Genomic DNA, 20,174 nt, shown 5'->3' with positions numbered 1-20,174 from the left:
GTGTTGATCTGCCTGAGGGTAGAAAGGCTCTACAGAGGTACCCAGACAGGCTGGAGCAAGGCCAATGACATGAGGTTCGGCAAGGCCAAGTGCTGAGTCCAGCCCTTGGGTCACAACAACCATACGCAATGCTACAGGCTTGGGGAAGAGTGGCTGGAAAGTGGGTTGGTGGAAAAGGACCTGTGGGTGCTGGTTGACACCAACTTGTGAGAGGTCATACAACTATGAAAAACAGTCATCTCTTCATTTAACAGACAACTAACAGCTATATCTACAGAATTTTAATGTGCAGAATTGAAATTAAAACCTGATCAAAACGCAAATTAGTTTTGAGCATAAGCATCTCAGATGAACATAAACTGTTCTTCATGTATTTCTACCTATGATCACTTAAACTACTTTAATCATTAGAGAATAGGTCACCATTTCAAAATATGGTATTTTGTGTTTCTTTTTAACATTGGACACTTTCAGGTACAAAATTTATTGTTCAGCCAAGGAATAGAAAAAGAGGAATATGGCTTATTTCCGTCTCTTCTCTTTTTTTTTTTTTCAAAGAAACGTCAAAAAGGCCCAATTTTCCACAAAGAAATCAAACAAGAGACAAAGAGAAATCTTTTTGTTAAAAAAAGATCTTTTTGCTTTGTTTCTGGAAAAAGGGCTATTAAAATTATTTATCTATATGTTTAAAGAAAATCAGCATCTTATAAATATAATGTAAATAAATTTCTCAAATATATATTAGTGCAAACCCCGAGCGCTCAAAGGTTCAATCTATACCCAAGTCCAGACTATATTCAACAAACAGCTTTTCCTTCTTGCTAAAGTTTGTGCCTTTATGAGAGGTCGAGCCTGCTGGTCTGCTGGAATTTAACCTCTCAAAAAAGAGACATCTTTGATCAAAAAAGACTAAAGACAAACAGAAGTAAGTTTGTTTTTGCAGTTCACTATGAGGGGAACTTAGCGGAAATACTCACTTGAAGTTCAGCCTTCAAATGAAATAGATTATATTTCAGTGATACAATTTTGTTTTTCTGAATACTTCCAAATGCTCCAGAAAACAATAAACAAAAAGGGAAAAAATATTTCTTTGAATTACCTCATAGTTTTAGATCTACAAAGGTATTTTTTTTAAATGTACCTTCTTGTTAAAATTTGGTATATGAACTAAGTAGAGGATGCTGAAATTTTATAGTTCAATTTAGAAAAAAAACAAAGCAAATCCCACCCAACCCCCAAACTCAAAAGACAGACACAATTATACCAAGTTACCAGATACAGCACTAAATGGTGATCACTAGTGATTCAATTCATCATCCAAGTAACTGCTTTGCCAAGTTCTGCCTCAAAGCCCTGCAAGGCTGCCTGCCCTGCAAGCAGAGTGCCCTGTGGGCAGACCAGGCCAGACTCTGCTGCTGCAGGCACACTGCTGAGATTTTAAAGCTATTTCATTTATTGCTTATACCACAGAGCTGTGCCAAACCATCACTGTACAGAAACAATTTTTCACATTGCTATTTAAACCTTGAAATCACAGTCAAACACATATTTCAATGGAAAGTGAAGAGGAAAAAATAGTATTTATCCTTCTCAAATTTCCACTGAAATTGAAAAGAAAGGTGCAAAAAATGATTTTCTGAACTTGTTTTCTGTTGAACCTGAGACGATAAAACATAAGGAAAAGGAGATTAAAGTACATATTAATATTACATACAACGAGAATACTTGCATTAGATTTCTTTAGCAGCAATGTAGCCACAAATTTCAACTACTTCCACTACTCACACTTTCTGTCATTACAACTGAAATGTATTCATGCTAAAATTTTGAGACCTTGTTTTCACTGTTTTAAATATATGCTGGAAAAGTATTTTTCAAAAAGAGCTTTTCCCTGATACCAGTAGGTGGCAATAGCTCTGCCCTAAAAAGCTGAGAGAACCTGGTGCTTCAGAAGCAGCAATGAAGCACTGCATCCTTGGTCACACAGGCAGCACGGGGGAGGCTCTGCACAGAGCTACCCAAAGAATGATTCCTCCACTGTCAGCCTTAAAATTCCCTGCACATCATTAATGTCGTAACTGAAAATGGACCCCCAAGGAGACTTAAATAATACTCTAAGAGCAGTTATAACAAGATAATTATTTCATGCCTGACTTGTGACAGTATTGCTCTGCTTTGATTTGTGCATGCAGGTGCAATAGCCAGGCAAAATCTAAGGCATTTTATAAAATATATAGATGATAAGTGGTTATACTATCTCTAGTTTACGACGTGTGAATATTAAGTACCAAAGTTTTCACTTGTGTATGAAACTCAAAGTTTGGGATCTGGCAGTAGAAGAACTCGGCAGAAATCAAAGTAACAATCTATTTTCCACGGCCTCTTACAACTGAAAAAAAACTTTACATAAATAAGTGCTTCTGAACAATAGTTATTTTGCCCAGAAAATATGCTAAATGGGAAGATCCATCATCTGAACCTCAGGTCTGGAGAACTAAATAATCATGCAGAACCTCAACCTTGACTCTCTTTATCACCCATGCAAAGCTAATGTGACAGCTGTTGAAAGCTACAGGAAAAAACAAGTATCTCTGTATCCTACAAGCAAGAAGAAAGGTCCAAAGTGCTTCTGTTCAGAAGTACAACCTGTCATTTAACACACTGCTCAGTTCCTAGCCTGTGCTAACCAATCAGCTGAGTTAAAATAACATCACAGCTTTAAATTGAAAGAATCAATAATTTCAGCTCATCTTGTGCCAGTCAGGGATTGATGTTACTCAAGGAAACGAACCACACATGCAGACGGCTCATACAGTAATTTATATGAATCAAATTCATCAAATATATTGAATTATTCAATAGCCTTAATGCAGAAATGTGTTCTTTTCCCTCAACAAGAAAAAAACCCCATAAACTATACAAACTTCATCCTTTTAAGTAGATGCCACAATTTTGACGTGATTATTGAAGAGTTACTTAGTACAGAATAAAGGTGCCTAAGATCTGAATCAGGGATGCTGTTAAAAGTACAAGCTGCTGTACAGAGGTTGCTGTCCCTTGCTGGCTGGGTTTGACCCTGATGAATATTCTTTACCAACAAAAATCCCCAACCACATACATTTTTCAGAAATACTTTCCACCCACAAATCAGAGAAAGTTTCAATGTGGTGAACACATATCAGAGTGTAAAAACCTAAAGCAATTTGCCATGACAATTTTTACTGAGGATTTTTACTTAAATCTGAACTTCAGATTCAATAACCGAATAACTGCACATGAAAAACAACTATTGGAAATATTCCTCTCTCAGAAAAAAAAATTCCACATGCTCCCAAATACAAGTCAGTTCCTTTTGCTTTGGTGCCAAGGCAGAAGGTGAAATCCCAAACTCTCTCCCAGCAGTAGCTCCTTGCAGCACACTTATCCTCTCCAGTGAAGCATCCTCCTCTGTTCCTGGCTCCAACTCCCTCGTCTGAGGACAGTATGTGAGCTGTGGTTTGCCCCTGCTGCGCCTCTGCCCTGGGAGAACCCTTTGGTGAGGCATAGATGGCTTTCAATCTATCCTTAGAAAGATGATCAGCTAAAGAAGCTAACTAGCAGCAGGCTCCTATGGGTAATAAGATACTCTTTATTTTTTTTTTAAGGAAAAGCTGCAGGAATTATCCACATATTTTAAGTGCACTGACAAGACACTGCCAGCTCCCTCATACACATTGGCATTTTTTCCCTCTGCTTTCCTATCCATCTCATTTGTCAACTAGAAAGACATGTTTTTTAAATGGGAAATGAATATTTTCCTTCTAGTCCAATCTCAGCTGGCCAGAGAATGACTAAAATGAGCAGAAAGCTTGCTCCTTCAACAGGATGTAAATTCAAATTCAAATTATTTTAAACACCACAGCATCTTCTTCCTTGACCACTTTTAAGTGGTGAAGAGCACTGACTCAAACATTTTTTCAGTTGAATCATGCAATTTTCCCAGACACAAACCAGCATTTGGGAATGTTTTCACTCAAGGGCCAGTTTTACTTTTCTATTCCAGTTATCAATGCTATGACATCGAAAGTAGTTGTTACAAGTAACCCAAATAGCTATCAACATCTGTATCTCCATTATTCTCTACCAAAATGTAGTAGTTAAATAGTAACTTAGAGTAAGACCTAGAATCAGTGCTTAGCAGTAAATGAACAGATGAAGAACAAATGCACAAACAGTATTTCAAACTAACCAGACTTCTTTAAAAGCCTATTTTGTGCTGGATGTCTCCAGCAAATAAATTTTGTCTTCAGCATATAAACTAAATGTTTTCAGAATCAGGATACATTCCCTTCAGAACAGGACTGACTAGGAGTCTATTTTGTCTTTCCTTCTAAACATCCAGAATTTGCCACTGCTTGAGTGGATATAATGAGTTAGAGCTATTAATAGCAATTCCTAAGTAATTACACTAAAGGAATGTAAATAGCTTCAGCTTAGATTATCATCTTGCTCTGCTCATTATTTTAGACCTAAATTGCAGATACAATATACAAAGGACCTTAATTACTCAGGCATTATATTCATCAAAAATAAAATCTTGTGGGCTGTTTTGTTCATTTTTTTCTTTCCCTTGAACATTAAAAAACCCATCAGAAACCCCTCAAAAAACCCGAAACCAAAGAGACTGTATCTTCTGTTGAAGTTGCAACAAAATTCCACTCTCAGTTAAGATTATTTAAATACATATATAGATTTTACCATACTTGTAAATTCTTAAACTTACTTGGTTATCCAGCCCATCATGGAATAAATCGCTTTCAAATAAATTTAAATCTTTGATGTCTCAAATATACGAGCAGGAAGAGCGGCTGAAAGGGCCAGAACATTAAAATTGCACTTTGCTAAATATTCCTGCATCACCAATAACAACATCTATGGTTGAGGACATTCTACATTACTTTATCCTTTTAACCTTCCTATTTGCTCTTACCAGTTTGTAGAGATGGCACTAAAATAGACATGTGAGAATCTAAAGTTCCTCTTCCTACCTCCCTTTCTCTCCAGAATCATACCACTATCCATTAGACTGTGACTACAGTTTAATATCCTCCTCTCAGAACAGATCTTGTGTCTTAGAGTTTATACTGGTGACTAATCAGTTTCAGATATTTTTTTTGATTTCTGGGGGTTTATGCATACCTCACTGAGGTGTATGTCCTAGTTCTAGCTGGGACAGAGTTAATTTTCTTCCCAGTAGCTGGTATAGTGTTGTGTTTTTGATTTAGTGTGAGATTAATGTTGATAACATAGAATCACAGAATGGTAGGGGTTGGATGGGACCTCTGGAAATCATCTAGTCCAACCTCACCACTAACACAGGTGCACACTGATGTTTTAGTTGTTGCTAAGTTGTCGCTTCTCCTAAATTAAGGATTTTTCAATTTCTCATGCTCCACTGGCAAGTAAGGTACACAAGAAGCTGGGAGGAGACATGGCCAGGACAGCCAGCCAAAGGATTATTCCATTCCATAGGGTTTTACACTCAGTATATAAAATGGGAAGACTTGCCTGGGAGGAACTGTATTCTGGTTCCTACTAAAGTTACTAGTATTTTGATTTAGTAAATGTATACCATATTGTCCAGAAAGATATTTACGTAAGACTACTTCTGAGAGCTGCTGATACACACGTAAATGTAAATATTCTGCAGATCATGAATGCCAAATCATTTACTTCTTTTACTACCTTTCTACTTAGCAAATGTGAGCACCAAAATCCTATACATAATCCTCATCTATGGATCTGAAGACTTAGCAAGAGAAATGCTTCTCTTCCAATTGCTGCTGAATTAAACAGTGCTTTTCAATGTAGGCCATGTAGAAGGATTCCAAATCATCATTTCAGCAATAAAATTTTCTACCAGTACTTCCTGCATGACAAAACAAGCGATGTCTACCCATGGACTGAGGAATGCCTCATTCCTGGGAGGGAGTCTTTCTATAGTAAGGGGAGAGGTCTGTATACCTGTTCCCTGTGACATACTGAAAATTCTCAGTCTTTAAATGTCTGAATATGCAGATTTTTTTTCATTAGTAAAGCAGTCACAGCAACTTTTACAAACGTACTTGTCACACTGCAGAAACATCTCTGTAAGACAGTGACTAGCAGAACAAGTATAATAAACTTATTTATGTCTGTCTTTATTTACAAGTGGCAAAAGGAACCTGACATTTGTAGAAAAATCTAATGTTGCTACAACCAAAAAGTAAACTAATCATTTTAACAACCTCATCTGCAATGCATTAGACAACAGGCAGCACTGTATGCATGTAAACCTCCCCAGAATACTCCTGAGGCTGTCACAGACACTGGCATGTCCCTCACTGGGCATAAACTAGGCTTTTGTCTGAGAATCCAGCTAATGAACTCTCATGTTTTTTTTTTAACCTGGAATTTATTTAGTGCCCAGGCTCAAACATCATGGTCCTAGGGCACACACCTTGGGAACTGACTGCCTGCCTGAACTGAACTGCTTCCTCACATTGCCCAGGAAATTTAAACGCCCTATTCCCCAGAACAGGCTTCTGAGATACAGTTAAGCTCCTCATCAAACAGACAGGTGCAGCAAACTGACACCATTACCAAGCAACCGTAAACATGCCCTTAATTTTACACAGAAGGAAAAAACTCAGGATAGCATTGGCTAGAGCAAAAAGAGATTCCCAAATGCAGAGCTCTTATTGCACTTGCCTTTGCACTGAATACCTTTAAAGAAGAGAAAATATCTCAATATTGACAAAAGCAGGATTCTCTAGGAAGCACTAAACTCTTGTAGCAGGGAGATGTTCCTCTAAGTTAATAAAAATGGCTGAAGAGACCAAACCCCTCAGCTCCTCTCCCTTTACAGATTTCTGTTCACAGTCCTCCTCCTTCAGGGACCATAGAGACGTGCCAGCTAATCAATTGACAGGATGGCTTCTAGGCTTGCTTCTGATCTACAGACAACCTTATTATTTCTTCATAATTGTTTACTGTATAAAATGGACATATTTCTCTCCAGAAGGAGAGCGCTCAGAGTCACTCATGAGAGCCATTTAGTGGGCCTACTGTGGTCTTGACAACACGCTCATGTCAAGGTTAATGTCATGTCAAGGTTCAGTTAGTAGTTCCTTTCCTTGCATGGTTATTCTTTCAACTGTAAGAATATTAATGTAATGTAAAGTTACTTCTAAGGCATTTCTGGCTGACCTTTAGGGTCACTGCAATTACATGGACAGAATTTTCAAGGTTTCCTGAGATTACTGTGGGAGTAATTACAATCGTGGAGAAAAACTAGATTTCAGCTCATGTTCTGAAAGCACAGAACTGAAAGTAGTCACCTCCCATGACCTACTCCATGCCACCTGTGCTTCATATTGGAACTTTACTATTGCATCCCCATCTGCAAAAGTGAGACAATCCTTTTTACCAACTTTGTGAGGGTTTTATAATTTGATGTTCATGAAGAGAACTGCAAACCTTTCTGTGCTACTGCTAAATGCAGAAATTACCTAAATCTTGGAGAACAGAGTCCTAATACAAAATCTCAGACCACACTGAGAGACAAGACACATTTCTTCTTTCATTACAAAGTGAACAATTTAAGAATATTCTTGCATGCTGTCTAGAAACCATCCTTCATATGTCCCTAGGCAGAGCTGGAGGCAGCAAGGCTTGCATGTCAATGGTTGTTTTTTTAACTGATTCAGTAATAACAAGGGCAGCAAAGTACGTGATAGTGCTGGTGCCCTGGGCAAGACTCTCCTCTCTGTGTCAGGCTTAGGTAACTGATTAAATAATAAAAAAAATAAATCTCCGTTCTTTGTCTTATATGTATGATTTTACAAATGCAATGCTGCACATTAACCATGCTGCTTCGAGGCCTGATTTGGACTTGATCAGATTTATTCTTACATGATTTCCCTTCACCTGAGCCCCCGCTGGCCACTCAGTTCCTTGTATTCAAAAGAACCAAAATGCTATATTCTTGAAAAATGTTTGGATGCTCTAATTGTCTCCCTAGGTTTCTATGACAACCATAGCAACATAAACAGCCATGATGGGTAGCCCCAGGAGACTGAAATCTTCCCTCTCATCCCCAGAACATCTCAATGTAGAACATATGGTAAACAAATAAATATGATTAACAATAAACATGGAGATGGCGTCTAGCACTGGGGAAACCTCTGGCAAATAAAAATATATTACAGTATTTTATGATAACAGTCAAAACACTGCCTGTAACTGAAGTACCTTGGGACCAACTGTGAAGCACAGAGCAGAGACATAAATATATAAACAGAAGGGTTTTTAAGTCAGCTTGCATGACCACAGAGAGCTTTAAAATGTATGACAAGGCCTTCTCTGTTGGTGCCCCTAAGCACCTCTCACCTTGCTGGTAGGTTACAGATCAGGAGTACATAAACTCCTGAGCAGATGTCAGGATAGTTGGGGTTAAGAAAGTTGTAGAACTATGTGGCTGCATACACATCATATGATGTGGCCGTAGGCACCTCTCCATGGCTGCAGCTACCAGCTTTCCAGCAGGAAAGTCAAACAAAATGTGGTCACAGATGCTCCGCATGGCACGGTCAGACCCAGCCCAGCAGAACCTGTTCCTTTGAACCTCCTGCATCAGGCAGGATAGTCATAGCTACTGCTTTTGCTGACACTCAGACAAACTGAGGGCCAACAAATCTCAAATAAATTGGTCAAGGTTTCTTCTCTCATGGGCAAAATTAGTTGCAAAATAAATTTGCCATGAGGCCACTGTAACTCTGGAGGTTTTAAGCTATTTAAACTCATTCAGCCAAACCTGGATGGCACAAAATGATCCGAAAACACATAGTTCAAAAGAGGCCACATGATAACTACGGTTATCAGCTGTCCATGATCACAAAATCTTCTCTCAAATTATTAAACTGTTTTCTGATGGTAAAAATGCCATGTATTTTTAAAATAATGCCACCATACAACTAGCTTGTGACAAAGCAACCTTGTGAAACAAAGGACATAATTTCCTCACCAGTGGTGTTAGTTTGTCTTAGGCACTTGCTCTTCTTATGCTGCCAGAATTACTCAGACAACTCCCTGTTGCTCTGAGACACAACTGGGGATGTAACTGCAGCAATCATCTCACTTGGTGGGGAAATCTTACAGCTTTGTGACATTTCATGGTTTGAAGGACTAGATTTTAGAAAGCTGCCTGATTACATGGACCAGGTGGAAGTGACATCAGAAATTAACAAAATAAACACAAGAAATGAGGATGAACATACAATCTTTGGAAAAAAGAAATGTGAATCTTTTATTGGTTTTCCATCTTAAGGCAGGACTTTCACTCTAAGTGACTACCAATATAACAAATTTTAAATTATTTTATCTTCTCTTGAAAGATTTTCAACAAGGTCCTTATGCTATGGAATTATTTTACAATATGGAAATATTGTACTCTGCCATATGGGGAGGAAATTATTCTCACTTCCTATCTAATTTGCTCCAATAGGCTGCACAGCAAAGAGTGCTATGGAGAGTGAACCATGACTATAAAGTGAAGGAGAATGCGTTTAGATTGGATCTAGAATGGATTGTCCAGAGAGGCTGCAGATGCCCCCTCCCTGGAGATGTTCAAGGCCAGGTCGGATGGGGCCTTGAGTAACTGGTCTAGTTGAGAGGTGACCCTGCCCATGGCAGGGAGATTGGATTAGGTATCTCTAAGGTGTCTTCGAGCCTAAGTTGTTCTATGATTCTATGAAAACAATTGCTGATGCCCACATTTAGCGTATGTTATCCAATAGCACTGCCTAATAAATAAAGTTTGAATTCATCTATTAGCTATTCATAACATTTACGTTTCCATTTGTCTTCCTGTGTGCTAGTATGATTTTGCTGACTACAACCATGGTACTTAAAACTACAACATATATGTATGAATATTAACTTGGAACACAAAGAAAGATCTGTTACCTTTCAAATGTGAGTATGAGAGTCCAAGTGATGCAGAGCACATCCAGATATTAAGTAATGTGCAAGGTATGTTGTATAATGCACCACTGAAGATAGTCACAGAACAAAGAAGAGGGATGCGATTTTGTAGTTTTCTAAACACTGTTACTAAACAGTAATGACCTCAAAATTATCATAGTGCTTTTAATTTAGGATTACGAAGAATACAGAATACCTTTTTCTGTATCTGGAATGAACTACTAGGCATAATATTCTAATACAACTGACATCAAAGGGAGAACAATTTTAGAGTAGTTTCAAATTAATGATTCTATAATTAGTAAGTATTTTCATACCTTCTAACCTCTGTCCACTGTGACTCACTAAGACTAAGGCACTTGGCTTTTACTTCTGAGAAGTATGTATGAAAGTTAAAAAAAATACAAAAAAGATTCCAAACTTTCCACACAATCCTTTCCCTATCTTCCAAGTATATTTATGGATGTGGGTGGCGTTGGTGAATTACGGCGAGGAGAGTTTATCAGCAGTAATTACATAATTCCCTTATGGCACTGAATCAGTCTAAACTCTGATACCAGCCCTAGTAATTATTAAAGTATTGATAAAGCCTTTGTAGGACATTGTTCCAACTCACAAAGCCATTCCTTAAAACAGCACTTGAAAAAAAAAAAAAGGATTGTTGTGACTTTACAGGGAATCTTGGTGCTGCTCAAGGAAAAGGGGTGTGACGCATTTCACAGCTGCACTGGGATCAGTGCACACATTCTTACACCCCAAGTGTAACATATGGCATAACATCACTTTTAACCACTGGAACACAGCTTTTGACAATTCAAACTTCTCAATTTTTTTCATTTTATATTATTCACCTGAGCAACTCAGTTTCTTCAGCAGGCCAATATTAGAAGTGTGGTTCAGCAGTCCTGGTCACTGGAGAGGTCCCTGATGACTGGAAGCTGGGCAATGTGATGCCCATCCACAAGAAGGGCCAGAAGGAGGAACTGGGAAATTACAGACCTGTCAGCCTGACCTTAGTGCCAGGCAAGGTTATGGAGCAGGTCATCTTGAGTGAAATCACACAGAACCTACAGGATGGTCAAGGGATCAGGCCCAGCCAGCATGGATTCAGGAGGGGCAGGTCCTGCCCGACCAACCTGATCTGCTTTTATGATCAGGTTACCTGCCTGGTGAATGCAGGGCAGGCTGTGGATGTAGACTACCTGGACTTCAGCAAAGCCTTTGACACCATCTGCCACAACAAGCTCCTGGCCAAGCTGTCAGCCTGTGGCTTGGACAGATTCACTCTGAAATGGGTTAGGAACTGGCTGGAGGGTTGGGCCCAGAGAGTGGTGGTGAATGGTGCCACTGCCAGTTGGCAGCCTGTCACTAGTGGTGTCCCCCAGGGATCAGTGCTGGGCCCCATCCTGTTCAGTATCTTTATTGATGATGTAGATGAAGGAATTGAGTCCATCATCAGTATGTTTGCAGATGACACCAAGCTAGGAGCAGGTGTCCATCTGTTGGAGGGTAGGAGGGCCCTGCAGAGGGATCTTGACAGGCTGGATAGGTGGGCAGAGGCCAGTGGGATGAGATTCAACAAGGCTAAGTGCAGGGTTCTACACTTTAGCCACAACAACCCTAAACAGTGATACAAGCTGGGGACAGAGTGGCTGGAGAGCAGCCAGACAGAGAGGGACCTGGGAGTGCTGATTGATAGTAGGTTGAACATGAGCCAGCAGTGTGCCCAGGTGGCCAAGAGAGCCAATGGCATCCTGGCCTGCATCAGGCATAGTTTGGCCAGCAGGAGCAGGGAGGTCATTGTACCCCTGTACACAGCACTGGTTAGGCCACACCTTGAGTACTGTGTCCAGTTCTGGGCCCCTCAGTTTAGGAAAGATGTTGAATTGCTGGAGCATGTCCAGAGAAGGGCAACGAGGCTGGTGAGAGGCCTTGAGCACAAGCCCTATGAGGAGAGGCTGAGGGAGCTGGGACTGTTTAGCCTGGAGAAGAGAAGGCTCAGGGGAGACCTCATTTCTGTCTACAACTACCTGAAGGGAGGTTGTAGCCAGGAGGGGTTTGGTCTCTTCTCCCAGGCAACCAGCACCAGAACAAGAGGACACAGTCTCAAGCTGCACCAGGGGAGGTTTAGGCTGGAGGTGAGGAGAAAGTTCTTCACAGAGAGAGTGGTTGGCCATTGGAATGTGCTGCCCAGGGAGGTGGTGGAGTCACCATCCCTGGAGGTGCTCAAGAGGGGATTGGACGTGGCACTTGGTGCCATGGTTTAGATAGGCATGAGGTGTAGGGTGACAGGTTGGACTCGATGATCCTTGAGGTCTCTTCCAACCTTCTTGATTCTTGATTCTTGAATTACCAAAAGAAAAAGGAATAGTGTAGCAAGCAGGTCAAGGCAGGTTGTTCTTCCCCTGTACTCAGCACTGGTTAGGCCACACCTTGAGTACTGTGTCCAGTTCTGGGCCCCTCAGTTTAAGAAAGATGTTGAGTTGCTTGAACATGTCCAGAGAAGGACGAGGAAGCTGGTGAGGGGCCTGGAACACAAGCCCTATGAGGAGAGCCTGAGGGAGCAGAGGTGGTTTAGCCTGGAGAAGAGGAGGCTCAGGGGAGACCTCATTTCTGTCTACAACTACCTGAAGGGAGGTTGTAGCCAGGAGGGGTTTGGTCTCTTCTCCCAGACAACCAGCAGCAGAACAAGGGGACACAGTCTCAAGTTGTGCCAGGAGAGGTATAGGCTGGATATTAGGAGGAAGTTCTTCACAGAGAGAGTGATTGCTCATTGGAATGGGCTGCCCAGGGAGGTGGTGGAGTTGCTGTCCCTGGAGATGTCCAAGAGAAGACTGGATGAGGCACTTAGTGCCATGGTCTAGTTGATTGGATAGGGCTGGGTGATAGGTTGGACTGGATGATCTTGGAGGTCTCTTCCAACCTGGTTGATTCTATGATTCTATGAATGAAAGCATTTTAAAAGAAAACTAATTCAGAGCGCTTTATGTGTATAACTAAGGAGTATGCCACCTCGAATGAAGACATCAGAGAAAAGTAATTTTCTTAATAGCTAGTGTACTTTTGCCAGACTTTTTAAGTGCCAAACTACAATGAACACATCCGGGTGATGGTTTCTATTTAGTACAGCTGCTAGAATGCAATTGTCCATTTTTGACAATGCAAGCTATTTTTTCCTTCCAGAACATCCTAAGAGTAATATTTTATGTAAAAGCAAAAGTGTTCTCCAATAGCATAAAATACACCACCAGCAGAGCACAAGACCAGAAAATCTTTAAAAGTGACTTACCTGCCCCAAGCTGCTTTCACTGTAGAATCTTTATCAACAGGAACACACGAGGACTCGACAACACTTGATTTATTAAATTTGTAGCAGAGACCACAGACTGGATCTAACATACATCCATTACAGTAACTGAAAGAAATGAATACATAAGCAACACTTTATTAATTTGTACATGTCAAAACCAGCAGTATCTCCTTATCAGTCTTGGGATGCGCATAGTCAAGTTGTCAGTATTTGAGACAAGATCACAGAAACGGCCCCAAAATTGCTTTTGTTTTCTTCTGTACCACATTTGGGTGGCCTGGTTGCAGTGACACTGATCAGGCTGTACGTGAATTCACTCATAGAATGAATTTTAATTAAAAAAAAAAAAACAAACCACCAAAAAAACCAGATTAGAGTTGAGAAAGAATCATACATCATACCTAATAATCACACTAGGATTTGGGCACATACAGATGTGGGAGTGAGTTTGAGATCACAATATCATGTGCATACATGTGGGAACTCAGCACCTGAGCTCCCATTATAGTTGATGGATGGAGTCAGTATGTTCATGGAGCCAATTCACTTAGAGGTGTCTAGTGCCCAAAAATACTCCACTTGCCCTTCACCTGTCACTGCAGAGCATGCAGTGGTTTTGAAGATTACCCCTGTGCGTCACACTTGCCAGCTCTGTACAAATACCCATGGTTTCCTTGGGAGTTCTCAGAGCCAGAGACACTCACATTTAGGCAGAGCTTCCTCAATGCAGTGTAAGTGACCACATAGTAAAACTGTTCTTCAGACTCTACTGTTTGCACTGACCACATTCCCATTGACTACTAGGAGCTTACAAAGAGGCTTCAGTCTAAAACCCAGACCTGAGAACAAAACAGAGCAGGTTTTTGGGCATGTGAGCTATGAAGGCATTCCATAACCCTTCATGCAGTGCAAGTTATCTGAAAGCTTCTGGCATAGATCTTGTCTAGATCTTGCAAATGCTAAAGACTATTGGTACCATGGCTACACTACTCAGGTGTTTATCTTCCCCAGAAGCCATCACAGATTCAGAGATACATTCTCATCGGTAAAGCCCCTGATATATTCTAGGTAATAACTTTAGGAGTTAAAAACAGAGGAATGGGAAATTCTAAAAAATTAAGTCTAGAAATTTGAAATTAAACTTTTAAATGTGACAGCTTGAAATGTATAATTGAGATGACCAAACCAGCATCAATATGTATCCCTGTAACAACAAAACCAAGGATATAATCCTTTTTTGAGTATGCAGCATAACAAACACTTAATGAATGAAGAAATAACCTGCTTCAACTATTGTACTATTATAAGAAAAAGAGTAACTGTATTGCAAAGTAACCAGAAACTAAACCAGTAAAACATTATATGGATTGAAGAAGTCTGAAAGTACATGTTTAAGATTTTGAAATTCAAACTTTTCTTAGTATGATGTTTCTAAAAGAGTTATAATAATGTAAATTCATATGGTAGTTGGCAAGAAAGAGGGTAGGAAATTGTTGAAAACAATCTATTCATTTGCATTTTCCTGCTTCTCCTAAGTTTCAAAATTCTGTTCTCTTTGATATTGTGTGCTTTCTAAATTAGCAATTTTTTGGTATAATTTCCATGTTTTCTACTTTGTAGAAAATACATCTATTGTAAGTACACCATCCATTTGCTTAACTGATAGGTCAAATTCAGGTTTGAAGAGTTGGGTTTTTTTAAAAATATATTAGGAAAGCTGCATTAAATCAGCTCTTAATGAGAGAGATGAAACAAAACTTTCAGACAGAAGTCAATCACCTAACAGTAGTAAACATTTCTCCTCTTGCAAAGATGACAACATCATAATTATCAATTATGAAAGAAAAGGGTAATTTCAATACTACATTAGCAGGACTTAGCTACATTTTGTTAATCAGTATTAGGACAGGAGTGGGCTGCAATCAAAACAGCAACAGAAGACTGTAGATGAATAAACACATTCTTACAAATCACAAGTGTATTTCAGTATGTAGTAATAATATTAAAAATAGCTAAAACACCTTCTAGTGAAAAGAATCCTCTGATATCAAGCAGGATGCTGGTAATGATTTTCCAATTGTAAAACATCTTCCACTCAAATTATGTTGTGTATCAAAGTACTTTTTAACAACATGAATTTCTGTAAAGATCCAGGGTGCTAGCACATCCAGCATGGCATCCTGGCATAGAAAGCAGCCATTTCTGAATACTACATGCTATCAAGTGTAGCAAATCTATCCAATGTGAACCTCGTGCAAAATCAAACACACTAAAGTGGTCTTTATGCAATTATTTTCTTCAGAAAATTTCAGGATTCAAAGTTTCTCTAGATTTATTCTTTTTAGGTTTTATGTCAAGCAGAAGTACAGTCAAATACCCAACACTAGCCAGAATATCAGCAAGACACAGGAATGCAGAAGAATGACAATTAGACACAGCAGGGAGTGTCATCTTTATAGTGTTGCCAGCAGAGGACAGGACAGGGCCTGGATGTCTCCTATTTCTCTCAATGTCCTCACAGAAATCTATGCATGACATGAAAGACAGAACTGAAATTTGCCTTGTCTGTTCTGTCCTGTGGGGCTTGCTTTATTGATAACTCCACATAATCTTAGATAGCAATGGGTATCAGTAACCAGTGAATTCAGAAGCAGAACGTATTTATTCCTCCCCATCCAGGAGTCCAGAAAAAAATCAAGACATCTGATTCTTGATTCCAGTGTTTGCCTACATGGCTGTTAATTCCACTGCTCCTTGGGCTTTATTTGCTGTGCACAACAGTGTCAGGTTGGCATTCAACATAGGAAAGGCTGCTGGATTTCATGTCATGCCAGATGTCAGAGGTTATAGTTACTCATAACAGTTTAAGTAATATAAAATAATTATTTTCCACAGCTGTTCTGAAGATTGTCTTTCAGTCTGATAATTTAAATAACAAATATTTTTAAGCCCTTAAAATTATTGCTCAAACCCTATTATTGGATTAGGATGTTCTGTCATTAATTTTATAGTGAGTTCATACAATCAGGCTTTGACTTTTGGCTTTAGACACCAGAACAACTTATGCCAGAGAAAAACCTAGAAATTCAATATACAAGACTTAAAGCCCTTTCAAATCTAACTCCCAGTAGACCTAGCATAGAAGGTTGGATGCTCAGACTGTCTAGCATTTTCTGTGCCCTGTTTTATGACTGACATAAAATTTTTATGTTAACTTTGATGAGGCAGATGGTCATCACTTTTTGCAGGATGAAGATTGATTTTTTTTTTCCCTCAAAATTCCAGCATATACATGCTACAACAATTTCATAACAGAGTAAAAAAATCAGTACCAGTTTACAAAGAATAATGATCACTCACTGTGCAGTATAAAACCAGCAGAGATTTTTTTTTTTTAAAGAAGCAATTTCAAAACAAAAAAATTCATGGGCTGAGGCTGTTGACTAAATTTCTCTCTCAATAAATGGAAATAAAATATATAGTAGCTTCAGGCTTATACTCTTCTTCATTTTTGCTAAACAAAAATATTTCAGCACTTCTAAATTGAGCACATTCTTACATCCATGCTTATAATGATGTAAATAAATTAGGATACAAAATATATCAGGAAAATAGATGCACAATACTTACTGACATTTAATTATCTGCTACAGATCTCTTTACAGTTCTTGGACATACTTTCTTATCACCTCTACCCAGATACACCCAAATATACGGCAAAGTATAAATCTATTAAAATACTAATACTTCTTCAGTTCTACACCACAGATCAGGTATTGCCTTGAAAGCTCTATAAAAGAACACTCCAGGTTGTCCCCACAGGAAGGGAAATTTGCATCCAGTTATAAATTGGAAATGTGTTTCCTGTACTTTATAATGAAATATTTATATCCGTGCTCAGGTTATGAGCTAGAGTCTTGGAAACAGAATCTTCCATGAAAAGCCAGCTGAAAAATGCCAGATAGGATGGATCTCAATCAGACTTGACAACTCATCAAATTGAAATACCTGAGAGAGATGATTTGATTTTGATGAAGCCAGGCAGCATTACAGCAGACAGGTTTTACAATGTGCCTAGTTACCTTCCTGCTCACCAGCTGGGCTCCTAGGCAACCCAACAAGAAGGCAAATGTCTGGACTTCAGATGCTTCAGCCTGTGTAGCAGAATAACAACAACCAGGAATGCGAGGCTCCAGAAGGCCAAAGACACCCAGCTTCTTTGCAGCTCAGTAGCATGAAGTCTACAGAAAAAATTTTCAGTAGCCTGGCTCCTCAGTTTATCAGAACTGCCACGAAATGGGATTTTGGGGTTCCTGCTTCACTGTGAGACAGCTGACAAGCTGATCAGTCCTTTCTCATCTTCAAATCAGGCTCATGCTCCATGATCTTTGTATTTAAATTGATGAGAAGAATTTTTCCTCATTCATATTAAAGATGGTTACTACACAGAACTAACGTATTCCTTCCTATCCCTTAGATTTTTAAATTTAATTACAAGTTTTTATAAGTAGAAGCAACACGCCAGCAAATGGAAAATTATTACCAAGCAAAAAATCCTTAAGACATTTCAAGACTATGTCAAGATCATTTTGCAGTTCTACAACAGAAACTATGCTGTAAAATTTCAGTGACATTTCATATGAGCTGGAAAAGGTATGCTCAAATATGTTTATCTCTCTGCATATTCATAATCTTCTAACCTCCACAGCTGAAACACACTACTGTGTTTGTTATTGCAACTCTCAGTCACTTTGACATTAAAAACATAAAATGAAAATTATATTTTACAAAATACTGGTTCTATGCTACAGTGACAGTATAAAGAATGCTGATGTCTAGGTTGCACATAAATCAGACGGTCAGTGACTAAAAAAAATGAAGTACAATAGCTAATATACTTACTATGTATCCTGAGACTATTAAATACAGGAAAACCATCTTCAGTACTAGATAGCTGAGTTTTTCAGGGCTAATGACTTTTTATAAAGTTATAAAGAAAATATACTTCTGTCTACTAGCAATCTTGTAAGATTGCTGTGTAAGAAGAGTACTAAATATTGGTGCCTTCATGTCAGTGGTGTGTATTTCCGCAGTGAGCTTAGGAACATTAACCACATGAGGATGACTAATGCAAAGATGAACAAGAGAGCCCTTGTGTGCCCAGCACAGCTGGCACTGCCAGTATTAACTTTAATCAAACTCCAAAGACACTCAGTTTGGAAAGGAACATGAGAGTTCTTGTGCACAGGTATTATTTCCCTAGGATATGAGTCTCAGGGTTAATCTATGGTCAACACAAAAACTACCATAATAAGTGTTCTACAGCTGACCAAGTCTCAAGGAGTGCAGTAAGACAGAAAGGAGACGAAAAGACCAAGTATACAAAGCAAAAAGCCAAGTACCATTTTCCAGAAATGGGTGAGTGTACCACAGAAAGGTAGAGTGGGACAGTCACAGCTTTGATTCTTTAAAGACTGGGAAAAGGCAGCAGGGTAGCTAGTGCACAGGCACTGCTTCCAGAACCAGGCAAGCCTCCAGTAAAACTCGGAAAGTGTTTATAGAGTTTTGAATAATCAGAATAATAACAGGAACAGCTAGCTTATCTTTTAATTTTTTAAGAGGACAAATTTTGGTGCTATGCTGTTTTGTACTTTTAAATTTTCCTGTGAACTTCTCTGTGGCCATGATGATCACAGCTGCTAAAGAAACTAAGAGAAGTGGTCACTGCAAAAAAATGTAAAACCTTACACAGGCTGAGTGTGAAAAAAAATTTTGATTCAAGGATGGCACACAGATGAGCATTCACCTTGCCTTTCTTTAGTAAGACACACATTCATTTCCACCTGTGAGGAGAAAAAGAGAATTTCACGTTCAGGGTGTCCTGTAGAAATTGGCATTATTTCCACGATGTCATTGTGAATTAAATTTTTTCCTCTCTGATTTACAGATTATTTTTTGGCTGTTGATCAGGTATGATATGTCTCTCTACCAAACGAAAATATTTTATATGATATTTGCAGCCTATATTGCTGGTTTGTTTTCTGCAAACATGTACAGGTAACCTGTCTGAAGTACCTCTAAGGCTTCCATAATGGACACCCACACTTACCCCAACCCAACAGATGTGCAAACATAAAAGCATTTTTATCTTGTTCAATATCAGTGAAACTTCTGTGAGCAAAATACATTTTACTGATGCTTTTATAACGTATAAATACGTTTTGGCTATGACAAATGCAGGAAGCTTCTCAATATGCTGAGATGACCAAGCTGCAAATCAGTTTAGCCTCTAAGCATACCTCATCTCAGAGAAGCAATGCATCACCATTAGATGAAGGAGACTATGAGCTGACTTTGTGTAGGCATATATATTTAAAAGAGATGGCATTATTTGTTAATCTTCTGAAGGTCCAATATCTTTTTCTTTTCCAAAACTTTCTGGGACCTCTCCAAGGCTTGCAGGATGCAATGTTAAGTGGTATGAGATACCAGCAGTTACACTAAAGCAAGCTAAAATGCAGATTAAACAGCAAGATACCACTGCCATTAAGTTCATTTTACTTTGATTTGCTATCTAACTATCCTTACAGTTACATTTGACCACTCATTTAATGCCATTTCTTTTAGATGAGAAAATATGCATTTCTTGCATAGAAAACATGGAAGATTGGCATTATGCAGAGTAGATTTTTACTTCCAAATCCTTAAGTTTGAGAATCTCTTTCATACAGCTCCACAACTGCCATGGGGGGAGATGAACCCCCCCAAAACATAGCCCAACCTTTAGTTTTCGTTTGGTTTGCAGTCCCTACCTCTTTTTCCTCCCGAGACCGTGCATGCTATGCTGAAGTTGTTCTAACCT

General features: G+C 39.0%; 1 protein-coding gene across 1 annotated transcript in view; it reads right to left on the bottom strand.

Moving 5' to 3' along the window:
- SLC2A13 (solute carrier family 2 member 13) overlaps window positions 1-20,174 on the bottom strand; it is a 135,118-nt gene that overhangs the window by 9,507 nt on the left and 105,437 nt on the right. The window contains exon 7 of the mRNA XM_054399721.1: window positions 13,292-13,417. Within this exon, the coding sequence (XP_054255696.1) occupies window positions 13,292-13,417 (126 nt within the window). The remainder of the gene's footprint in view (window positions 1-13,291; window positions 13,418-20,174) is intronic.

Source organism: Indicator indicator, chromosome 3 (genome assembly GCF_027791375.1).
Source record: "Indicator indicator isolate 239-I01 chromosome 3, UM_Iind_1.1, whole genome shotgun sequence".
In the NCBI taxonomy this organism is placed as follows: domain Eukaryota; kingdom Metazoa; phylum Chordata; class Aves; order Piciformes; family Indicatoridae; genus Indicator; species Indicator indicator.
Note: the sequence above shows the minus strand (reverse complement) of the source record. Positions and strands in the feature narration are given on the sequence as shown.